This window comes from Dipodomys spectabilis, unplaced genomic scaffold, assembly GCF_019054845.1.
Source record: "Dipodomys spectabilis isolate Male_0828 unplaced genomic scaffold, ASM1905484v1 ptg000235l, whole genome shotgun sequence".
Taxonomy (NCBI): domain Eukaryota; kingdom Metazoa; phylum Chordata; class Mammalia; order Rodentia; family Heteromyidae; genus Dipodomys; species Dipodomys spectabilis.
Window position 1 is genome coordinate 3,253,961 of NW_024870912.1, and position 21,085 is coordinate 3,275,045.

The following is a 21,085-nucleotide window of genomic DNA, read 5'->3' on the forward strand; positions in this document are numbered from 1 at the left end:
TTCCATTCACGCTCCACCTTTCTTCATCCCTCGTTGTTCAGCAATTTGCACCCGATTCAAAAAATGACGGGCTAGGTCCAAAGCCTGAGGTCTGCGTGGCGGCGGCCTCCACGCACCGCCGTGGCTCGCTCGCGGCCCACTCGGGACTCTGAGGCACCACGCGGCAGCAGAGGCGCGCCCGGCTTCCCGGCCGCCGGGTCGGGCTGGGCGCAGGGCCGCTCTCTCGGCGCTGCCGGTTCTCGCCAACCAACTTCGCTCCGCCGGCGCACAGCCCCCGCGGCGCGGAGCAGCCGCAGCCCTTCGGAGCCTCGGCTATCGAGGCAACAACCGCAGCGATCCCCGCCTTTCCCGCCGCTGCCGGGGAGCGCGGGCGCTGGAACTCCGCGCGCAGCTGGCCGTGCTCGGTGACACTGCCTTCCCGACCTCGGCGCCGGGGAAAGGAAGGAGCTCCAGGCCGCGGCTCCCGCCCCGCCCCACCCCGCGGGCTCACAAACTCCTCGCGGCTCGTGACCCGGGACAAACTTCTGGCGGAGGCGCAGCCCCTCGTACAGCCACCCTCCGCAGCCAGCCGCCGGATAGACGACGGCCTCGGCAAGGAGGGGCTGAGCGTGGCGACCCCGGCGGCCGCTCCTCCCCGCCCGGGTCACGCCTCGCACCCGCGCCCGTGGCCGCCCCCCGCCGAGCTCCCGAGGCGCCGCTGTGGCCGAGCGCGGGGCACGGGCCGGCGGGGCGCAGCGCTCACGCCCTCTAGCGGGCCGCGGCGGCGCCGGGCGGGCGGCCGTGACGTGGGCTCCCTTCAGCCGGCCTGCGGGGCACCGCCAGTCAGTCAGGGAGCAGGAGCCCCGCGCGCAGCCGGCGCGGGCTCTGCCTTCCGCGCGCCGCCGCCTGGGACTGGCTGGCTGGGGCTGCCGGCGGACAGCAGGCAGGCAGGACGCGCGCGGCCACCACCGTCACGGCCGTGCGCCGGCGGCTCGGTCCCGAGCGGAGGAAGCGAGCGGCGGCGGGTGGCGCCGCCGGAACCCAGGAAGGATTTTGGCTGGCCGGGCGCGCCCTCTGCTCCCTCTCGCAGCAGCGCCAGGCACCGAGTGGAGCCCGGGGCGGGACTGGAGGACCCCGGACGCCGTCCTCGTGCCCCGGAGGCCGCCCGAGTTCAGACTTTTGCAACTGTTGGCACTCTGGGGGTTTGGCTCTGCGCGTGGCTGCCTGAAGCCCAGAGCCGCGTCCCCCTCCGCTGCCCGGCGCGGCCCGGCGCGCACTCCGCACCATGACGAGACTTGGGACTTGCTTGGCGACTTTGGCCGGACTTTTCCTAACTGTGGCGGGGGAGACGTTTTCAGGTAAGTGGACAGCCCGGGACGCCGGCAGCTCCCGGGCGGGAGAGTCTGAGGCAGGCACCAAGTAGCGAGTTAAAAGGAAGGCTGGAACCGTGCACCCCGGCCGGCGCAACGCACGCACCCGAGCGAGCGCCAGTCCTCGAGCCTGGACGCCCTCCGTCCAGTCCCCGTCTCTTCGCGGCCTGAGCTCGTGCTTCGGGTGGCGCGGTCGCTCCTGGCCCGCTTCCCGGCGGCGAAAGCAACAGCGGAAAACTTTGCCTGAAGTTCCCAGCTGCAGCCGCCGGGCGTGGGCGCCGCGCGGTCCCCTTCGACCCGGAGCAGCGGTCTCCCGGAGGCTGCGGGGGCTCGGCCGTGGCGATCGCGGGACCTGGCGCCGGCTCCGGCGGCAGCGGCGCTTTCCCGGAGTCCTGCCTTCCTTGCGCGGCCGGCGGCCGTGCGGATTCCCCGGAAAGCCCAGACGGGCGTTCTGGGTGGGTCCGGGCGGGAGTCTCCACCGCTACGTTTCCCCGTCTTCCCCCCCACCCCATCCTCTGTGCCCTCCCTCGGTCCCCTAAGAACGCCAAGGCCAGCGGCAGCTTGTTTACTCTGATCCGTGGGAGGGGTTCCTGGGTGCAAGCAGGAGGTGGGCTGCGATGAGGGAGCGCAAGCCCACCGGCCCAGTCTGTGTTGCCAGTGCAGAGATGCACCTTGTGGAGAAAGGGGCTTGAGTTGATAGGAGCTGGGGGTGCGGTCGGGCCAGGAAGATGTCCCAGGGCTTTCCTTTAGAAGCTCCTGTGTGTGTGCGTGTGCGTGCTTGCATGACACACGTGGGTGGATGGCAGACCCTGGCAACATTCACACATGCTCATTTTCCTGCTTATTAGTTTCATTAAGGAGTGATGGAAGTGAATTTTCTTTTTTCTTAAAAAGCTCATTATCCTTAAACTTGACACACAAAATAGTGTTCAGTGGTTATTTAGAGCAAGCTGGGATTTACAGTCTTGTTTTTATTTGACAAAGGTCCCTTTTGGTCAACATTAATTGCATATATACATATGTTTGTTCTTTGTGCGTGGTGACATCAGTTTTTACTTTCTTGCTCTGTGAGAGTTGTATCTTGTGTGCTGCCGAGCTCAGGGAACTTTGACCACAGTTGGAGACACTGGGGCTGGGAGAGAGCCGATTGCTCTGTGCTTTGAAAGAAATTCAAATTGTCAAATTGTGTGGAGAATTAACTTTCTTCAAGCTTAATATTTCCTTGATGTCTGATAATTGCACTTGCTGCAGAAGTTAACATAATGCACAGTTGTCTGGTATAAATTCGATGCCAATTTTGGCCCCACTTATTAGTGAATAATGGAGTAGCACTTGCCAGTTTGGTAGCCTTGTAACTCATTAGTATTAGAAGTCAATTTTGAGTTTGGGTGAAGTTTTTTCTTTATTAAAATCGCTAACATCCCTGCCAGGGTCTTGTTTGAAGTTAACGCTCTGGCATAGATTTTTAAATGGTGTGTAAGGAGATGAGGACAAACATGTATGTATATGACTAATTAAACCATGACTGCATCACTAGAAAATATTTCAGTCTTAGCAGTACCACGGACTTACGTCTTCGTTAGGTTGAGATAAATAACCAACCAACTAGAATAGGCATTTTACTAAACTTCACCCCAAGTTTTCTTTTGGAGGAAATATGTCTTTGTATTTGTTTGAGTTATATGTACCATTCATGGGAACAACTTTTTTTTTTTTTTTTTTTAAATTTGGAAAGCCAGAGCGATCTGTTATGTTAGTGGGTAAAAGAACATTGTATCCAAGTGATGTCTTTGAAAAGTTAAAAAAATTGTAAAATTTGAATGTGGCAGATCTCATGTGTGTAAGGATCAGCTAGGATTCAATTAATTCCTCCATTCACCCACTTTGCCTTTTAGGAACTACAGATTCTTGGTGCTTGAAGCCTTGCAAAAGTTTTTTTTGTGTTTGTTTTTTTTTCAAGTTGGGAAAATTCATTTTGATGCTTTAGGTGACAATGACATGTTTCTTTTTATGATTACTTGAGAAATTGCAACAGTTAGCTGGTTTTTACCTGATATGTAAATAAATTTTATAGAAGCTAGATCAGAAGCTCTTTGAGGGCTAAGTCATTTTCTTTCTTTCTTTGTTCCCCACAAAACAATATAGCGCCTTAGCCCCAATAGGCACTCTCTATTAGTTGAATAAATTACTAGTATTGATCATTTACAAACATTCAGGTTGTATGTGAATTGTCTGGTATAAAAGTGAGGGAGAACAGAGATTGTTGAGACCTCTTGCCTAGGGTTCTCAAAACTTTGAGGTACTTCCCTAGTACCATGCAGACACAAAACATCATGTTAGGCTTGGCTTGTGTTTTCCATGTGTTTTTTCTCTTCAGACCACCTAATGAACTAAACTATGAACTTTTAATAATGGTGGTTTTTCATGTGAGATTTATATTGAAGATGACTTTGCTGCTTCTCTTCTACAGTGGTCTTCTGCCTCCTTTGGAATGAGTTTGGAATTAAGATTGCTAATTAGTCATTTCTGGAGATGACCTACCCTCCTTTGGCTATCAGACACCAGAAAGAATGCTAAACTCATTAAAAGAGAAAGTCATTAAGACTTTTCTTTTGGCCTGTGAGGACTTTATTAGCTAAATATTTTGTTTGAAAATCGTTTCTAGCCTCACCATATATTGATTTGCTAGGCAAAATAACAGAAGTTAACTGTCTCCTCACCTTTGAGTGATAGTTAAGAGTAGCACCAGAAAATGTGAGGAAAAAAGTTGAATTGTTTCAGTTTTGCTTAAACTCTCTTTTTGGTAAGAAGTCAGAGTTGACAAGTTATTCCTCTTTGACCCCATTTCTTAAAAAGCCAAATTATACTAAGCCTTGTACAGTGAAGTGCTTAATATTGTGTCTCTGTGGGATTGATGTGTTAAGTTTTGTTAAGCTATAGTTTGTAGAAACAAATACAGAATTGGCCTTTTAAAATTTTTTCCAAGTGAAGTGTTTTGAATAGATTAAACCTTGAACTTGAAGTCCTCTACAGAAACTTCTTTTCAAAATAATCTTTCAAGGACATTAGTGGGAAAACTGCCAGAATTTGAATACAGTCTGTAGTTGAATTAAAAGCATTGCACCAGTGTTAACTTCTTAGTTTTGGAAATTCTGCTCTGGTTATATAAGGTCATTGGTAGCACTGGGGAAGCTATGTGAAGAGGGTGCTTGAAGTCTTTGTGCTGTTTTGCAACTCCTCTATAAGCCTAAAATTATTGCAAAATGCCAACTTGTGAAAGTCTATTTACAATGGGTAGTGATGGATTTGTTTAGCAGTCTTTTTTTTTTTTCTTTTTCAGATAGGTGTAGTCAGGACATTATACATTTCTGTGGTGCTTTCACTAGATAATTGATAGGAAGAAACTACTTCAAGTTTCAATCAGTGAGCCTGAACAGAATATGCTGGGAAATTACTGTACCATTCTTAGTGTTATGTGTTTGCAGAGAAGAATTGCTTAAGCATAATAAATTGTTCTGATCTAGAAAATTACAGGTTTTAGCCTCTGTTTCCTAAGGGTTATTGTATGGGTTTCCAGAGAGGAAGTTTCTGACATGGAGTGATACAGTTAAGTGTGCATAACAAGTAATTCTAAATAAACTTTCACTAACAAGCAAGTCACTTGACTTACAACTTCATATGATATCAGCCTCTATAAAGAAATCATGGCCTTTAGTCTCGGTAAAAGATGTACCATAGAATTTACTTCTGAAACAATTGCATAAAAATCAATGGCTTTAAGTTTTTCATTGAATTTAAGAGGTGCTTGGACTTGTTGGGCTGATGTGAGAACACACAGCCTTGTTGAGGAACCATTGCAGATTAAGTATTCTTTCAGTTTTTGTTTTATAGTTCATGCAGTTTTCCAGAATGATGTGTTATCTAAATACTCTGCAGTTTTTTTAAGTGTAAGGATGGTGTATACCTCATATGTGACTTTCATTTGGAGATCTCTCTCTCTCTCTTTTTCACCAAGTTCCTTATAGTTTCATGTCATCAGTGTGGCACAGATCCTGTTAATTCTTAACTATTTAGCCAGAGAAGACTGGAGTATCTTTCTAACTCAAGAGTGAAACATTTTTTTAAAAGCTATAAACTGCTATAAGCCAGCATTCCTACTGTAAAGCAATTCAATTTCTTGGGTTCCTAAAATACTGCAGTGGTTTTTAGTTTAGTCATCAGAAAGCCTGAGTTTACACTGTAGCTTCAAAAAGGAAAAATAAGTAGGACTGTGTTGGGTGGGGAGGAGGAAGAATTTAGTCATCAAACTTTCCAGTTTGTAATGCATCCTCTTCCCTCTGGTGTGGCAACTTGCAAGGGCCAGGGCATAATTAAGGGGCTACAAGTGAGTGAGGAAAAAAAACACAAGCAGAAAAGGAGATGAGTAGAATAGGGTTGTATGTTTCATTCAGCCTGCTTATCTTAGTGGGTGAGGGATGGGCCTCTGCTCTTAGGCCCTCTTTGCCATTAAGTGGGGGATCCAGGGAAATTGGAATGAGGGCCATGAAGAGTGATTAACCTGCACTTAGGCAGCTTTCAGTACCTCTGAGAAGGCTTGGCTATTTCTGTGGGTAAGGTTCATCTGGAACCCTTCTGGATGTTGTTTTCTGGGCCCTATCCATAGCAATTCTGATGTCCAGTCACCTAGATCAGGGTCCCACTGCACCTGCTGGAAATCCTGCTGCCAGGCTTTGAGATAAGTTCTAAGAGAGAAGTTCCTAGTGTGATCCTTGGACCTCCAGCGTCAGCATCACACAGAAGATATTCAAGACTGTGGTCTAGGACCAGCATTTTGTTGGACACAGCTCTCCAGGGGTTTCCAGTACACCTGGAAATGTGAGAAACTCTGTTGTAAAAGTACATTGCTAAACTCCCTGAGAGAAGCTGAATGAGAACTAAGGATAAAAATATAATGTGCAAACATCTTTTCTTACCCTCTTGATTTGCACTACCAAAAGTTTGGACACAGTGCTGTGATTGATTGTGCCTGGACTGTTATGTGCATTCACCAGTGTGATGGTTCAGCTAGTCTTTTCTTACCCTTTTTTTTTTTCCTTTTGGTGGGATTTGAATCGAAGGCTTCCTACTTGCTAGGCTGCCATACTACTGCTTGAGCTACAATCCCCAGCCCTAATCTTAACTACAGAAAATACTGATTGGGTCCAGTCAGTTGTAAAGCCAAATTAAGAAAAAAAAGTTTTCTAGAATTTTACATAGAATTTGATTAAGTTTTGCTGTAACATTCAGCCATTGGAACTTTCTCCGGGAGGCTTGGCCTAGAAGGTATTTGTTGGCTTGTTGCAATAAGGGTGTAACCCACTGTGCTTATAAAAATAATGCGTTTCCTTCAAGAAAACATTTTTTTTTTTTTTTTTTACTGTTTATAAGGCTACTGAATAAGGTGGTAGTGGGAAAAGATAAGAAGGTGCCTTGGCCATATTTAACAAAGTTGTATAGAATTTAAAAATCTACTCAAATGTGTAGAAACAGGATTTTTTTCCTTTGGAGGGAACTGAAATCAATTTATATAAGGGTTGGAGTTTTAATGTACAAATGTGAGATGTTGTGTTTGGAAATATACTCAACTTCCAAATAGAAAATAAAGGGCTTTCATATTGTGTCTAAAATACTAACAGTGGTTTCCTAAATTAGAGACTAGTTTTCTGCTGACCACAAAAGACAATTGCTGCATTTCTGTCATTTAATACTTGAGGTAAATGAAAGTGGTTGCAATATTTAGCAGATTTACTTGTACACATCCAGGCTTCCTTTCTTAGAAACATTTCAGAATGCCTGCCAGGAGAGGCATCCCTCCTGCTGTCTGCTCTCTTGCTACAGTCCAACATGCAGCTGATCACTAGGTGTAGCTGCTGCCCTAACCCCACCTGCCTGAGCCAGGAAAGGAGTTCTGGAAGCAATATATTTATGGCTAAACAAAGAGAGGACTTTTAGTATCTCTGTTTTCATTTTTCTGGGCTGGTAATGTGGCTTAAATTTAGGGCTTCTAGCTCTTGATCAGTTTGCTTGCTTGCTCACTCCTTCCTGGTTCTCTATTACTTTAGTCACCCATTTAGTCTAGCATTTTGTTCGTTAGTGGAAGAGAGTATTGCAGATTTTTCTGCCCCTGCTGGCTTCATATTACCATCTTCTGATCTCAGTGCCCTGAGTAGCTAGACTACAGGGGTGAGCCATAGCTGCCTACATTATCTCTAAATCTTAATTGTAAGATTAAACTCCTCAGAGGAAATTATAATTCTATTAGTCCCTGTTGTAGCCTAGTTTGGGGAAATGCAACATTGACCCAAAGACAACTTCCTTTTTTGTCTGTCTGCTATGTTGCTGCTTATCTGTCTGTATGGGTGGGACTGAGGATAGTCTTTATTGTCCAATCAAGTAGGAATTCCTGTCAATATCCTTGGGGGACTTATAGACCAGCAAACGGAATAGACTACCAATCACTATGGTATGGAGCATCTTTGGATGCTGCCTGTTCTTTGCTGCCATCTGCAAGTGATTACTCATTAGGCACTGAGGTTTAGGTGTAAGACCCACTAAAATTTGTGTGGAAATCTTATTCAGTGGTTTGTCCTACTTAACACTCGGAAATTAATGAGTCAATAACTTTTTCTAGGAAGCATAGTTGCTGGGCCCTGGGCTGGAAGGAATAAAGGAGAGACGGAAGAACCAGAGAAGAAGGCTTGCCAAGATATGGTGCAAGGCGAGGGGAATGGCCTCCCTTGTTGAAAGAATCCAGATTATGGGATCCAGAGTGGCAAATGAATGATAGTAGGGGAGCAAGAGACTTGTCAGAGCTGCTATGGTTTTAGAATCTCTCTCAGAGGAGCAGCCATTGTTTAACAGTGATTTATCTGAACATGCAGCAGCCTAAACGGAAGCAAACCATTTACTTTTTATGGGCTGCAAAGCATAAAAGCTTATAGAGCACTGGTTTGTTTTCAGACGGGTGAATATTCATTTGAATCTCTCTATTCAATATGCAGAAAGCAAATTGATCACAAACAATGGAAACGATACTTCTTAGTCTGGCTTTCTGTGGAAGTCTGAGGCCTCCTGGCTGCTTCTCTGGCTTCCCTGGATGGAATTAAATCAATTCATGGGTAGGCTTCCATAAGGGAGGAGAGGAATTGACCACCCTCTTTGGAAATGTTTTCTTTTTTAAGGATCCCTTCTGAGTATGAGTACCTTTACATCCTGTAATAATCACATATTTGAAATAGACTCATTGTATTCTTTCTAGTTAAAATGAAGAGGTTAACTTTCCTTTTAATTATTTAAAAATCATTAATATTGATTGTTTACAAAGTCAAATTATTAAATGATGTTTGGCATATAGTAACCCTTTAGTAAAAGTTTGTTAAGTGAATGGAGTATTATGAGTGAATACTGCTTTGGCAAAAAAAAAAAATCAAATACCCAGTTTGACTTTTTTAAGCTTCGGAATAACTTTAAACAGAACCAGGTTTAAATTTATTGCTTGATGCCCTTAGCAATTTATGTATGTGTAGATATTCAGTTGATAAATTTAAATGAAGATGAAAAGATGTTACCTTTTGTTAGTTACCTAGTTAAAAGTAAGCCTGTAATTTTTTATCACATATAATAAAAATTTATAAATCATTTATTGCCACAAAATAGAATTTTGACAGATTGATCACTAACAAGTAAAATTTATCAAGTGGTAGATTTATGAGTCTACTCTAAGGGGATTTGATTTGGTCTCTGATATATTAAAGAATCACATCACTATTAAGAGAATAAGATATACTATCTCTACAACCTTTTATTTCACATATACAATGAAGTTAATTACACTCCCACTGAACTCAGACTGTGCATGATTATACTGGTCTCATTTTTGTTATAATGTGCATACTCTTTCTGTTCCTCTTTTAGTGTTTTTATTCTTCTAAGTGATGAAACTTCATAAAAGGCAACCATTTCATAAGCTGTTTCTTCTTCTTTAACTTTTGAGAGCTCTATCCCTGATGATGATTTTCTTTAAAGAGTCAGGGCAATGTAGCCGTTGTTCTTAGGATCTGGGTTTATCTTAGGAGCAGCAAGATGTGATAGCGTTCCATGCCCACCACCCACCTCAAGGGTTATAGGCCACATTCTCATAACCAAAGACAGGTTAATGAGAGAAAAGTGTGCTACATGTTTAAGTCTGAGATGACTCCAGAGCCTACAGTCATGAAGAACCTAGAGAAAAGTTAATGTTTTTGTGTTGAAGTTCTAGGAGGAATGGATAGTCATGCAAAAATGCTACTAAACAGAAAGGAGAAACCCTACAAGGCAAGGCCTGCCCTGCCAGATTCCTGTGTTCTCTGAGTAATATTCCTTGTTTCAGGTAGAAGACAGGACTTCTCTGGAAAGAGGGCAGAGAAGAGAGAGAGTACTCTTTCTAGGGGCTTAGGGCTATCTTTGGAAGAACAGGGTTCTAGTTTGTGTGATCTACCTTGAGGAAGACGAATTTTGTTTTCTGTGACTCACTTTGGATAACAAGAGGTAGGAGGCCAGAGATGCTCAGAGAGCCCTTCCTTAGTCTCAGTTGCCATTTGTAACGTGTATGGCTTCTTAAATATCCTTCCATTTCATTGTAGCTCTGTGCAGAGGGCTGTAATTCAGATGGAGAATATCTGTTTCTGGGTTAGGAGTGGGGCTTCCCAGGCAGAGACTGGGAGCAGAAGGGGGAATGGGGATTCATTGGGGATTCCTGGAGTATATCCACACTGGTACGCCGAAGCTCTTGGGGTGATGACCTGTTCCTAGGTTTGAGTTCTGCTTCTACCTGAACCAGCCTGTGGTCTTGGACATGTTATTTTATTTTGCCATGATTCCATTTTGTTTTCTGGAATCCAGGATTATTGAAGACATAAAGAGAACCATGGTGTGATGTTAAGGGGTCTCTTGAGGGTATTATGGAGCTGTGTGTGTTTAATGGTCAGGATAAGAGGGGATCTACCTGTCTCCATTTACCTTTTAGGTATAACCATACGAACTCACTTTATTTTTATGTTTATTTTTGTTATTGTTGAAGTAAGATCTCCCACTGTTAGAGATGAAATTTATAGGTAAGCAAGGGAGGTTTCTAAGATATTCAAAGTAAATTATGTAGATACTCTATTCTTAAAGACAGAATAAAAGGTTCCATTTCTCTTACAAAGAGCATAAGCATGGAAAAGGAGAGAAACAAGTTTGGTGAAACTTGAAAACAGTTTTAAGCCTTATAATGAGTTCATGTCAGTGATGATGAGTTGCATTGCTAGTATGTATCCTTGATATCATATGATAATTAAAGTATGTTCTACAAAAACCACATAATCTCATACTATTGGTAACACTTAAAGATTAGACAAACCTGAACTGATTAACATGCTACAAAACATCTGACAAGTACTCAAATTCTGAAAGTCATAAGAAAGAAGGATTGTCTAAGGTACTTTAATAGCCAAGAGGCTAAGGAGCAACAAGAACTAAATGTAAATCAACATTTTCAACAGAAAAGACCACTTTTCTGTTGAAAATTATGAAAATTATTATCAAGTGAAAATCATGGAAATCTGAATTAAGGATGGATTTCAGTTAATGAAAATGCTTAAGAGTGATATTGCTAAATCATATGGCAGTTCTATGCTTTTGTTTTCTTTTTGAGGAATCTCCAAACCACTTTCTGTAGTGCTTGCGCTAGTTTACATTGCCACCCATAATTTATTAGGGTTCCTTTCCTGCCTTATTTCCTGCCTTGATACCATCAATTTTTATTTGTATATTTTGTTGGTCACAGGGCTTGAACTCAGGGTCTTGGTGCTGTCTCTGAGCTCTTCTGCTCCAGGCTAGTGGTCTACCACTTTGAGCCCATGAACTCACTTTTTTTTTTGTTTGTTTTGGTCCGATCATGGGGCCTGTACTCTGGGCTTGGGCGCTGTCCCTCAGCTCTTCAGCTCAAGGCTAGCGCTCTAACACTTGAGCCACAGCACCACTTCCGGCTTTTTTCTTTTTTCTCATGTGGTACTGAGGAATGGAACCCAGGGCCTCAGGCATGCAAGGCAAGTGCTCTACCACTGAGCCACCTTCCCAGCCCCATGAACTCACTTTTTTCTCCCCCTGATAATCAGAATAACAAAAGGATTAAACATTGGTAATCTTTCTCTGGGCCTAAGGCTTTGTGGCCTTGATGCTTGAAGGTTGTATCTGTGACATAAGTGTGTATATGTGGTTATATGCATGTGTTAGAAATGGATGACCACTAATATGTTCTAAAAGAAAACAAAGATGAGATCAGCAACATGAGCACCTTGGAGTTGGCAGGGTGACAGCAGGTGGTTACCTATGACTCATTAAGACTGTAGATCTGCTGGTCTAAATCTGTATCCTAGCTTTGTGGGAGGTAGAGTAGGAGGATTCAGGGCCAGCACAAGGCAAAAAGTTAGTGAGATATCTCAAGATCAAGTTAACTACTTGGAAGGTATAGGCAGGAGGATCATGGTCAGAAGCCACAGACAAAGTTAATCTGAGATTCTATCTGAATAATAGATAAAAAGCAATATGACATGAATGTGTGGCTCAAGTAGTAGGGTGTTAGTTACCTAAGTACAAGGCCCTGACTTTCATCTCTAGTGTAGTTACCTAAGTACAAGGCCCTGACTTCCATCTCTAGTGTACTGCCAAAATGGGGAAAAGTATGGATTCCTAACTCTCACAGAGTGAGTCAGGATCTCTGGAACAGGGCCACAGAGACTGTTAGAAAATACTTCAAGTGATTTTCTATTTATTCAAGTTCAAGGGCTTCTGGTTGGGGAATAGCAATGATTCAGAGACATTGCCCTTGTGCAGAATTAACCACATCTTCTCTGATTGGTGTTAAAAAAGCAGAAACTATGAATTTTTACATTTCAAACTTAGCTTGTGTGTGTATATCTATATCTATTTGTGTATATGTAAAATTCCTGTATATGTATATAACATACACAAACACATGCTGGTTGCAGTGGCTCATACCTATAGTCTTAGCCATTTGAGAGGCCAAGATTGAGAAGATTCATAATTTGAGGCCAGCCCAGGCAAAAATTTTCATGAGACCCACCCCCATCTCAACCAGTGAAAAGCTGGATGTGATGTGTCATACCCATCATCCTTTTTACAGGGGAGATATAAATAGGAGGATTACAGTGCATGTTGACCCAAGTATAAAGATGGTATCCTATTGGAAAAATAACTAAAATTAAAAGGGCTGGTGCTAATGGGTCAAATGGTAGAATACTTGGCAAGAACAAGGCCCTGAGTTAAGACTCTTCTGAAAAAATATACTACACACACACACACACACACACACACACACACACACACACACACACACATACAGAGAGATACACACACACACATACAGAGAGATACACACACACACATACAGAGAGATACACACACACACATACAGAGATACACACACACACATACAGAGATACACACACACACACACACACACATACAGAGAGATACACACACACACATACAGAGAGATACACACACACATACAGAGAGATACACACACACACATACAGAGATACACACACACACACACACACACACACACATAATGAAGCAGATGAATTTTGTAATGAAGTTTGAAGGCATTTTAGAGAAACTTAGTTGCTTCACACCATCCTCCAGTGTGGTGACCTCTAGTAAATGTGGTATCAGTCTGGAATTTAAAGATGTAGTAAAAGAGGATAGTGGGTGATCAGAATACCAGTGATTTTTTTTTTTAGCTCTCTGCGTTTTGAGAGGACTCATTTAGAGAAGATTATTTTCCAGCATATATGCCTTTATTTCATGTTCATTGAAACATGGATACTGTAGAATGATTTGCCTTAGGAGCCCCATAAGCTCAGGCTAAAGCTTGGCATTTGAATTTCTTGAAATCTCACAGATCTCAAAAATGAACATTCTCTTCTGTGAAAACACTTGAAATTTCTACTTCCTCATCATTTTGGTCAAGGAAGAAAGATACTTGTCAAAATGTAGCTTCTAGGAGAGCTGGCTGACCAAGTTACCTTTCAAATGACAACCCTAACAGGCTGTTACCTTGATACGTTGACATTATTGCATTCACATTTCTCATTTGTAAAATGAAGTGTTTGATTCTAAGACCTAGAAGGTCTTTCCAGTCACTCAGAAAGTATGAGAACTGTCAGGTACTTATGTCTCAGTTTACTTGAATTTTTGGATAAAATGATGCAAGAGAATGTTACCTGAGTACTGATCTAGGTCATTTTTGATCTTGTGAGGATGAGAGAAATGTTTAGAACACTGGGTCCCATCTGAGAGGAGATCTGGTTGAGATACATGCCCTGGTTAGAGAAAGTAGGTGCTGCAGGGGTATGTGGAGTTTTGATGCTTTGCATATTTACCATAGACTGACTTGGCTAGGATACATGCTAAAGAAGTTGATACTTGTCCTCTGTGCTGGACAGTGCAGTTAACCATTCACAAAGGCTCCCCCAGGCCCTGCAGCTGCCCGCCTGCTAAGAGATGTGATTTTCTACATAACACTTCACAACATAGTCACCTTTTATTTCAGGGGCTTAGAAGTGACAGTAATAATTGATGACCATATTTTGTGCACTAATGATGTTCTAGGTACCATGCTGTGAGGATGATATCCTCAAAGTTACTGCTGCTCTGTAGCTAATAAAAGCTTCATGGAGAGAATCCATAGAGGTTTTGTGAGGTCAGATTGTTGCCATTCCTGACAGAGGTGGGCCATCTACGATGAGGGCTGTATCATTGCAATGTCTGCCCTGTATGTATACAGAATTATCTTTTTCCTGACTTGGGCTTTCCTTTCATTCACCTATGTTAAGAGTACACTAAGAAATAGAATTTCAGTGAGTATTAAAGTGATGGTGAGTGATGGACTACAGGATTTAAAAACTGTATGACAACAATAGACAAGGGCCTATGTCAAAAATATACCTAGAGCTCAAAAGATTAAACCCCTCAAAACAAATCCTCAAAGAAACAACCACCCCATTAATAAGTGGGCTAAAGAATTAAAAAGAGACTTCTCTGGAGAGGAAACACGTGACACATGAAGAAATGTTCACCATCTCTGGCCATAAAAGAAATGCAAATCAAAACTACATTGAGATTCCACTTCACCTCAGTTAGAATGGCCATCATCAAGAAAACAATAACAAATGCTGGCGGGGATGGGCCAGAGAGAACGCTACTACATTGTTGGTGGGAATGTAAACTGGTTCAATCACTCTGGAAAGAAGTATGGAAGTTCCTCAAAAGACGAAACATAGAGCTCCTCTATGATCTAGCAATCCCACTCCTTTACCCATTTACCCAAATGATCACAAGGCCACACTAAAGCTACCAGCACAACTGTGTTTACTGCAGTATTATTTTCCATAGCTAATTTAGGAACCAACCTAGACACCCCTCAGTAGATGAATGGATCAGGAAGACGTCTTATATATACACAATAGAATCCTATGCTTCATCAGAAAGAATGACATCACCCCATTTATAAGAAAATGGAAAGACGTGGAAAAAAAAATCACATTAAATAAGCCAGATCCAAAGAAACATAGATCCCATGGTTTCCTTCATTTGTAATCATTAGTATATGTCTAGGATAGTCCTGGCAGAGGATCACAATAGCTTAATAGCTGTGTACATATGACCATATAAAATGATGCTAATTGAAATGAACTCCAAGATATGGAAACAAGAGGAATTTTTTTTTTTACTGTACTTTGTGAAGTTATCTCTTTTGTCCTTCGTTTTTCTCCTTCAGTTTATTCCCTGTTGTCACTGTTTTTTTATTTTGGTATCTTGTGTTTTGTTTATCTGGATGGGAAGTTTCTCTCTGGGCTTTCCAGGAAAAAGTTTATTTGTCCTGGGTGGTAAGTTTCTTTTTGAGGATACTTGAATACTGTAACCTTGTTGGGCTATTAGAAAAAGAAATCAGATTCAGATGTTAGAACTTTTGGAATTGAGCAGCATACTTCAGCCAAAGTTGGCCTGTATCAAGGGAAATTGCTGGTGCTTGCCACAGAGGCCATGAGTGGGCAGGGCTGGTACTATGGGCTCAGCACTGTCATCAGATTTTAAGTCATTGTCTTCAAGAATCTTTCTTCTTTCCGTGATGTGTCTAAGGAGTCACAGACTCCCAACTTCAAGCCCAATGACAAGGGGAAATTCCACTTTTCAGTGATACAAATCAATTCTGTTATTGAGCGCCCAGGAAAAGTACACTATTATCAGTGGGAGAGAATGGATTGTCTGGGCAAAGGTATCCAAGTATCCTATGCTGACATCTGTTTATAGATTACAGTTTCTGGCTCCTTTTTGGCCTGATTCTTAGTTTTCTCTTTTTTCATGTGTCTTACCTTGTGCTAATAAGCTTTTCTGTATTTTATTTCACATTGTAATCCTTACAAATGTACTATGTTGTTTTGGAACTGGATGGAGGTGACAGAAAATAAATGAGTTTCAAATCTTTTTTTTTTTTTTTTTGTCAATCGTGGGCGCTGTCCCTCAGCTCTTCAGCTCAAGGCTAGTGCTCTACCACTTGAGCCATAGTGCCACTTCCAGCATTTTCTGCTTATGGGTTCAATTCCTCAAATCTTAACATTTGAGTAAATATTCCAGGAGCCACTTTTGTTGGGTACACATTTATTTCTTCTTTTTCTTTTGGGTTTTTTAAGTCAAAATCTCAGAATGTAACCCTGAAACTCACTGTGTTACAGCCCAGGGTGTCCTTGAACTCCATATGCTCCTTCTTCAGCCTTCTGACTTCTGGGATTACAGCTATGCACTACCTGCACTACCTTCTTTCACTTCTTAGTGGTACCATTTAATGTTTTGTAGCTTGCTAAAGGTGAATGAATGACAAAAAGTGAGTGTAGAGTGTAGAGAGTGTAGAGTCTCAAACTCTTTTGGTTAAGCAAAATTTTATGTACGTGCAAAAGCATAAAAAGTATTTGGGATACAGGTATATTGGCTAGCAATTGCAGTGTATCAAACTATCCCAAACTTTAGAGACTTCAAACAACTATTACTTTGTTTGTTCCATGGGTTGCTCAGCAGATCTTGGCCACTGGAGTTAGTTGACTAGGATAGCTTTGGTTGGAACAACTGGTCTCTCTCTAATAGGTAGTTTACAAAGACAGATCAGTTGCAACAGGACCTTTTGACTGTGTTTGGGAAGGTACCTTATTACTTCTAACTTATTTTTGTTCAGAACCAGCTCCCAAACCAGCCTTATATACTTCAGTCTTTGGTGAGTTGGTTTGAAGGACACCATATTGTAGGCTGTGAACAAGGTCAGGTGGAAAATTGGGCCCTAGTTAGGCCTGACTGAACCAGTGCATGTAACCTGAGATGTCTCTGCCTACAGAATAGAACATATGTGGGAAATCACTGGCAGAAATGAAAGAAAAAAGGGAACTTGGGGTTAAATCCTTGCATTTAAGGGTCACTTCTATTACTGTCATTTGAAGAAGAAAGTTGTTAAATGCAGTGAATTTAGTGGCTAATCTGCAATTGAGTCATTCAGTACCATCATGATTTATAGGTTTGCCTTTGAGATCAAATAATAATGACTTTCATAAACGTCAGTGTTTGGAAGGCCTAAGAGTTTATTAGCCCCTACTTGTTTAGTTTTTTACTTTTATTTTCTTTTGTAGTTGTACAAAAGAGTTTCAATTCAACATGTCAGCTTATAAGTATAATGCATTTTGGTCAATGTCACCCCTTTCATTACCCTCCCCCCATCTCTCCCAAACTATCCCCTCAATTTTCCTAGTACCATTTCCTAGTACCATTTTCACATATGTAGATTGAATATTATTATTGCATTGTCTACCCTCCCTTTCTTCATTGCCTACTCCCTTCCCTTAATCTCACAACTCCCATTACACTTCTTGTATTCATTATATTTTAACTATATTAGACCTTTCTTGTCTGTCTTAGTTTCCAGCTAGAAGAATTACAGGGCCCTTCTAGTCTAGTTTGTTCATATGTGAAAGGAATGGGACCTGCCTCCTTGGCTCTCATCTACAAAACAGGACTCATCTAACATCAGCTGTTACTGTAGCCCCATGACTAAGGAATAAAAGTCCAAGCCATTGCCTTGGACTTATGTGCATTTTTTTCCAGTCCCCAGTCCTCTTGTCTATTTGTGATTCTGATATATAAACTTGCTGCGATTGTTCCTGGTTGTTCAGAAGCAAGAGAAAAGGAGATAGGACAGTTTCATGTCACCTGGGTGCTTGGTCTTGTATACACCTATTTACTCTCTGACCACTCCTGTAAGTGATAGTGAATATTTTCCTTTCCTTTTTATTGTAGTGTGAAAGGGAAACTGAGGCCCCAACACATGTCAGGCTGTCAACTAGACGGTGGGTACAGCTGATTTGAGGTTCCAAAGTGCTCCTTTCTACCAAATCCATTTTTATGCTCAACTATTGAACTTTGAAGTGTAGACCATGATTTTCAACTCTGCCTTAGTGATTAATATAAATTTTCACATGAATTAAAAAAAAACTGTAGGATTGTTGTAGCCCAGCATGTACTTCATGTTATTTTAGAGCCCTCTTAGTACTTAGCTGCTTAGGAACTTGAATAGCTAATTGAATAGAGATTTATTCATTTTTTTTTAATGAGGAGAGGAAGGTAAGACTGTCTTCTTTGTGCTTTAAGTTTTCTTCATAGAACTGTGTTTTTATAATATTTTGCATTTTGCATCTGAAAATCTGATGAAAGTGGAAGGTATAAAGTCTTGTGTTTGAAGTTTAAGAAGCAAAACGGCACTAAAGTCAGTCATGTTATATTTTAAGACTTTTACTTCAAATGCAGGTGAATACATGTTTGGTGACCCAAGCTAATCACCTTCTCCAGAACAAAATACATTGTCTTTTGAGATTTGATGAAGGTATAGGCTTAAAGCAATCCAGTAGTGTCCATGGGGGAGAACTAGTTTGTAGAATCATCTACAAACTTGGCTTATTTTGCTTATTTAAATTCCTTTCTTTTGGAGTATTATTGAGAATTACGTAAAAATTCACAAAAGTAGAATATTTGAGGCTGGGAATGTGGCTTTAGTGGTAGAGTGCTTGCCTAGCATGCATGGAGCCCTGAGTTTGATTCCTTGGTAACATGTAAACAGAAAAAGTTGGAAGTGGCGCTGTGGCTCAAGTGGTAGAGTGCTAGCCTTGGCAAAAAGAAGCTCAGGGGCAGTGCCCAGACCCTGAGTTCAAGCCCTAGGACTGGCACAAGAAAAAGTATGATATTTGAATATTGAGAGAACATTAGCATTTTCAATGAGTTTTTTAAATGATAAGTTTATATTTCTTAGTAAAATTATTTATGAAATGACCATCTTCAAATGAATATATAAGTACTTATTTTGGCAAGGTTCCTGATGCAGTGGAGATAAACTGAGGTGTTTGTTGATTGTGAAGATGAGGAAGATCCTAAGACTGATGTTTAGGACACAAAATCTTCTTCACATCTGGTGCTTGAAGCACGTAACTTGTGTTTGGCCTTTCCCATTGCAGTTTAAGTCCCGCAGAAGTAGAGTGTATGTCACAACAATTCTTTGACTACCTTAAAAGGCTATGATTATGAGGCGACATAATTTAAAAGTTTCTTGCTCACATATAGTATGACCTGTGTTCATTACATTCTTACTCACCTTGTTGTATAGTGTTTTACCTTTGCTTATTTTGTGCTGGTGTGGGGTTTTGAATTCAGGGCCTTGACCTCTAGTTTGTCTTTATTGCTTATGGTTGGTGTTGTGTCACTTGAGCCATGCCTTAGCCCAGCTTTTTTCTGGTTATTTTTTAATTTTTTTTTATTGTAAAGATGCTGTACATATGCTGTACAGAAGGGTTACAGTTACATGAGTAAGGTAATGAGTATATTTCTTGTCAAGCAATGTTTTCTGGTTATTTTTGACAATGGATTCTTACAGACTTTTCTGTGTAGGCTATCCTCAAACCATGATCCTCTAGATCTCAGACTCCTGAGCAGCTACTGTTACAGACATGAGCTACCAGTGCTTGGCAGAGTTTCATCTTCATGTCACACTTTACCAGTTCAATTTTTTTTTGGGGGGGGGTTTCCGGTCGTGGGGCCTGAACTCTGGGCCTGGGAGGTGTCCCTCAGCTCTTCAGCTCAAGGCTAGCGCTCTACCACTTGAGCCACAGCACTACTTCTGGCTTTTTTTCTTTTTGCTTATGTGGTGCTGGGGAATCAAACCCAGGGTTTCATGCATGCAAGTCAAGCGCTCTACCACTGAGCCACCTTCCCAGCCCCCAATGTTTTCTATTTCTTTATAAATGAGAACTCACTATTAAGTGGATGTCTTCTCCTCTTCGGGTGCAGTTTTGGAGTGCCAATTGTTTGTTCTCTTCTGAACTACCTCCTGTACTTTGAGATTGTTTTTCTCCTGCCTTAGTGAACATAGTAGGAAGAGCTGAACACATTGAGCAGCAATGGCAAGAATATTCAAGAATTATTTGCAAGGCCATGCTCTCTTCAAGAACAAAAGTCTTCAGACAGTATAAAAGAGCAATGGGATGGGGTGATGTCCTCCTTCTGTGATTGATGGCAATGAGGGCTGGTATATGAGTTCTACAGCCCTACTTGGCTGTCCATTGAGTAAGTAAGAATGTTGGAGTTAGGTTGTCTTATGGAGCTCATAGCAATACTTGAGCCTCCTGAGGCAGCTGGCTCTTGTGTGTCTAAGCATACATAGTGTAGACATTAAAAGATGGAATTTGGCAGAAGAGTCAGGCAGAGAAAGCTGGAGGGAGGGTTCTCTGATGGCTTGCTTCAGAGCCCAGCTGCCAATGATACATTCAGATATTATTCAGGCACTACTCAGAGAAGAGACTGAACACATCTTTATATATTTCCCTTAAATCTTTCTTTTCTTCTAAATTGGTGAGTATATGGAGATGGAAGCTGTGTACTTAGAGTAGGGGCTGCAAGGGAACCTTTGTAAACTGGGGGAAAGAACAAATGTTACATATTATTTATTTACCAGTATGGTGGTTTGAATTGAGGGCCTTGTGCTCACTTGGCTTTCTTGAATATATCTGGTCTGCAATTGCTTGGGCAACAGCTTCAGTCCTGCATTTTGTTGGTTACATTGGAGGTACATGAGCTTTTCTACCTGGGGTGGCTTTGAACCATAATCCTCCAGGGTTCAGCCTCTTGAGTGGCTAGGATTATAGGCATGAACCTCTGGTATCTGGCAAGCTTTGGGCTTTTTAAGGTAGAAGAATGTGTTATTGATGGCTTGACACCTTTTCTTCTGTCACCAGCACACATACTTACCTATGCTTTTGAGATAGCTTTGTGTAATCCTAGTGCTAGGGAGGCTGAGTTTGAGTCCAGCTAAGAGTGTTAGACCAGCCTAACTATATCGAGAGACCCTATGTAAACCAACCACCCAACCACTCAGCAACAGGTACCGGAGATGGGTGAGAATTTTTGTGGAATTTTTGCCCAGACTGTGAGCTCAAACTGTGATCTACCTCATTCTAGTCTCCCAAATTGCTTAATCAATGTTGAAATGGTATATACTTAAAAGAATTAATGCTGGCAATGTGGCTCAAATGGTAGAGTACCTGACTGACAAGCCTCAAGCTATGAGT

The 21,085-nt window shown here is 42.0% G+C and overlaps 1 protein-coding gene across 4 annotated transcripts in view; it reads left to right on the forward strand.

Annotated features, from left to right (window-relative positions):
* Positions 1-1,163: 1,163 nt before the first annotated feature.
* The window catches only part of Ptprm (protein tyrosine phosphatase receptor type M), an 845,793-nt gene continuing 825,871 nt past the window's right edge, over positions 1,164-21,085 (forward strand). For all 4 annotated transcript variants that reach the window (XM_042699184.1, XM_042699185.1, XM_042699186.1 and 1 more), the window contains exon 1: positions 1,164-1,337. In XM_042699184.1, the coding sequence (XP_042555118.1) occupies positions 1,265-1,337 (73 nt within the window). In that variant the 5' untranslated portion in view covers positions 1,164-1,264. The remainder of the gene's footprint in view (positions 1,338-21,085) is intronic.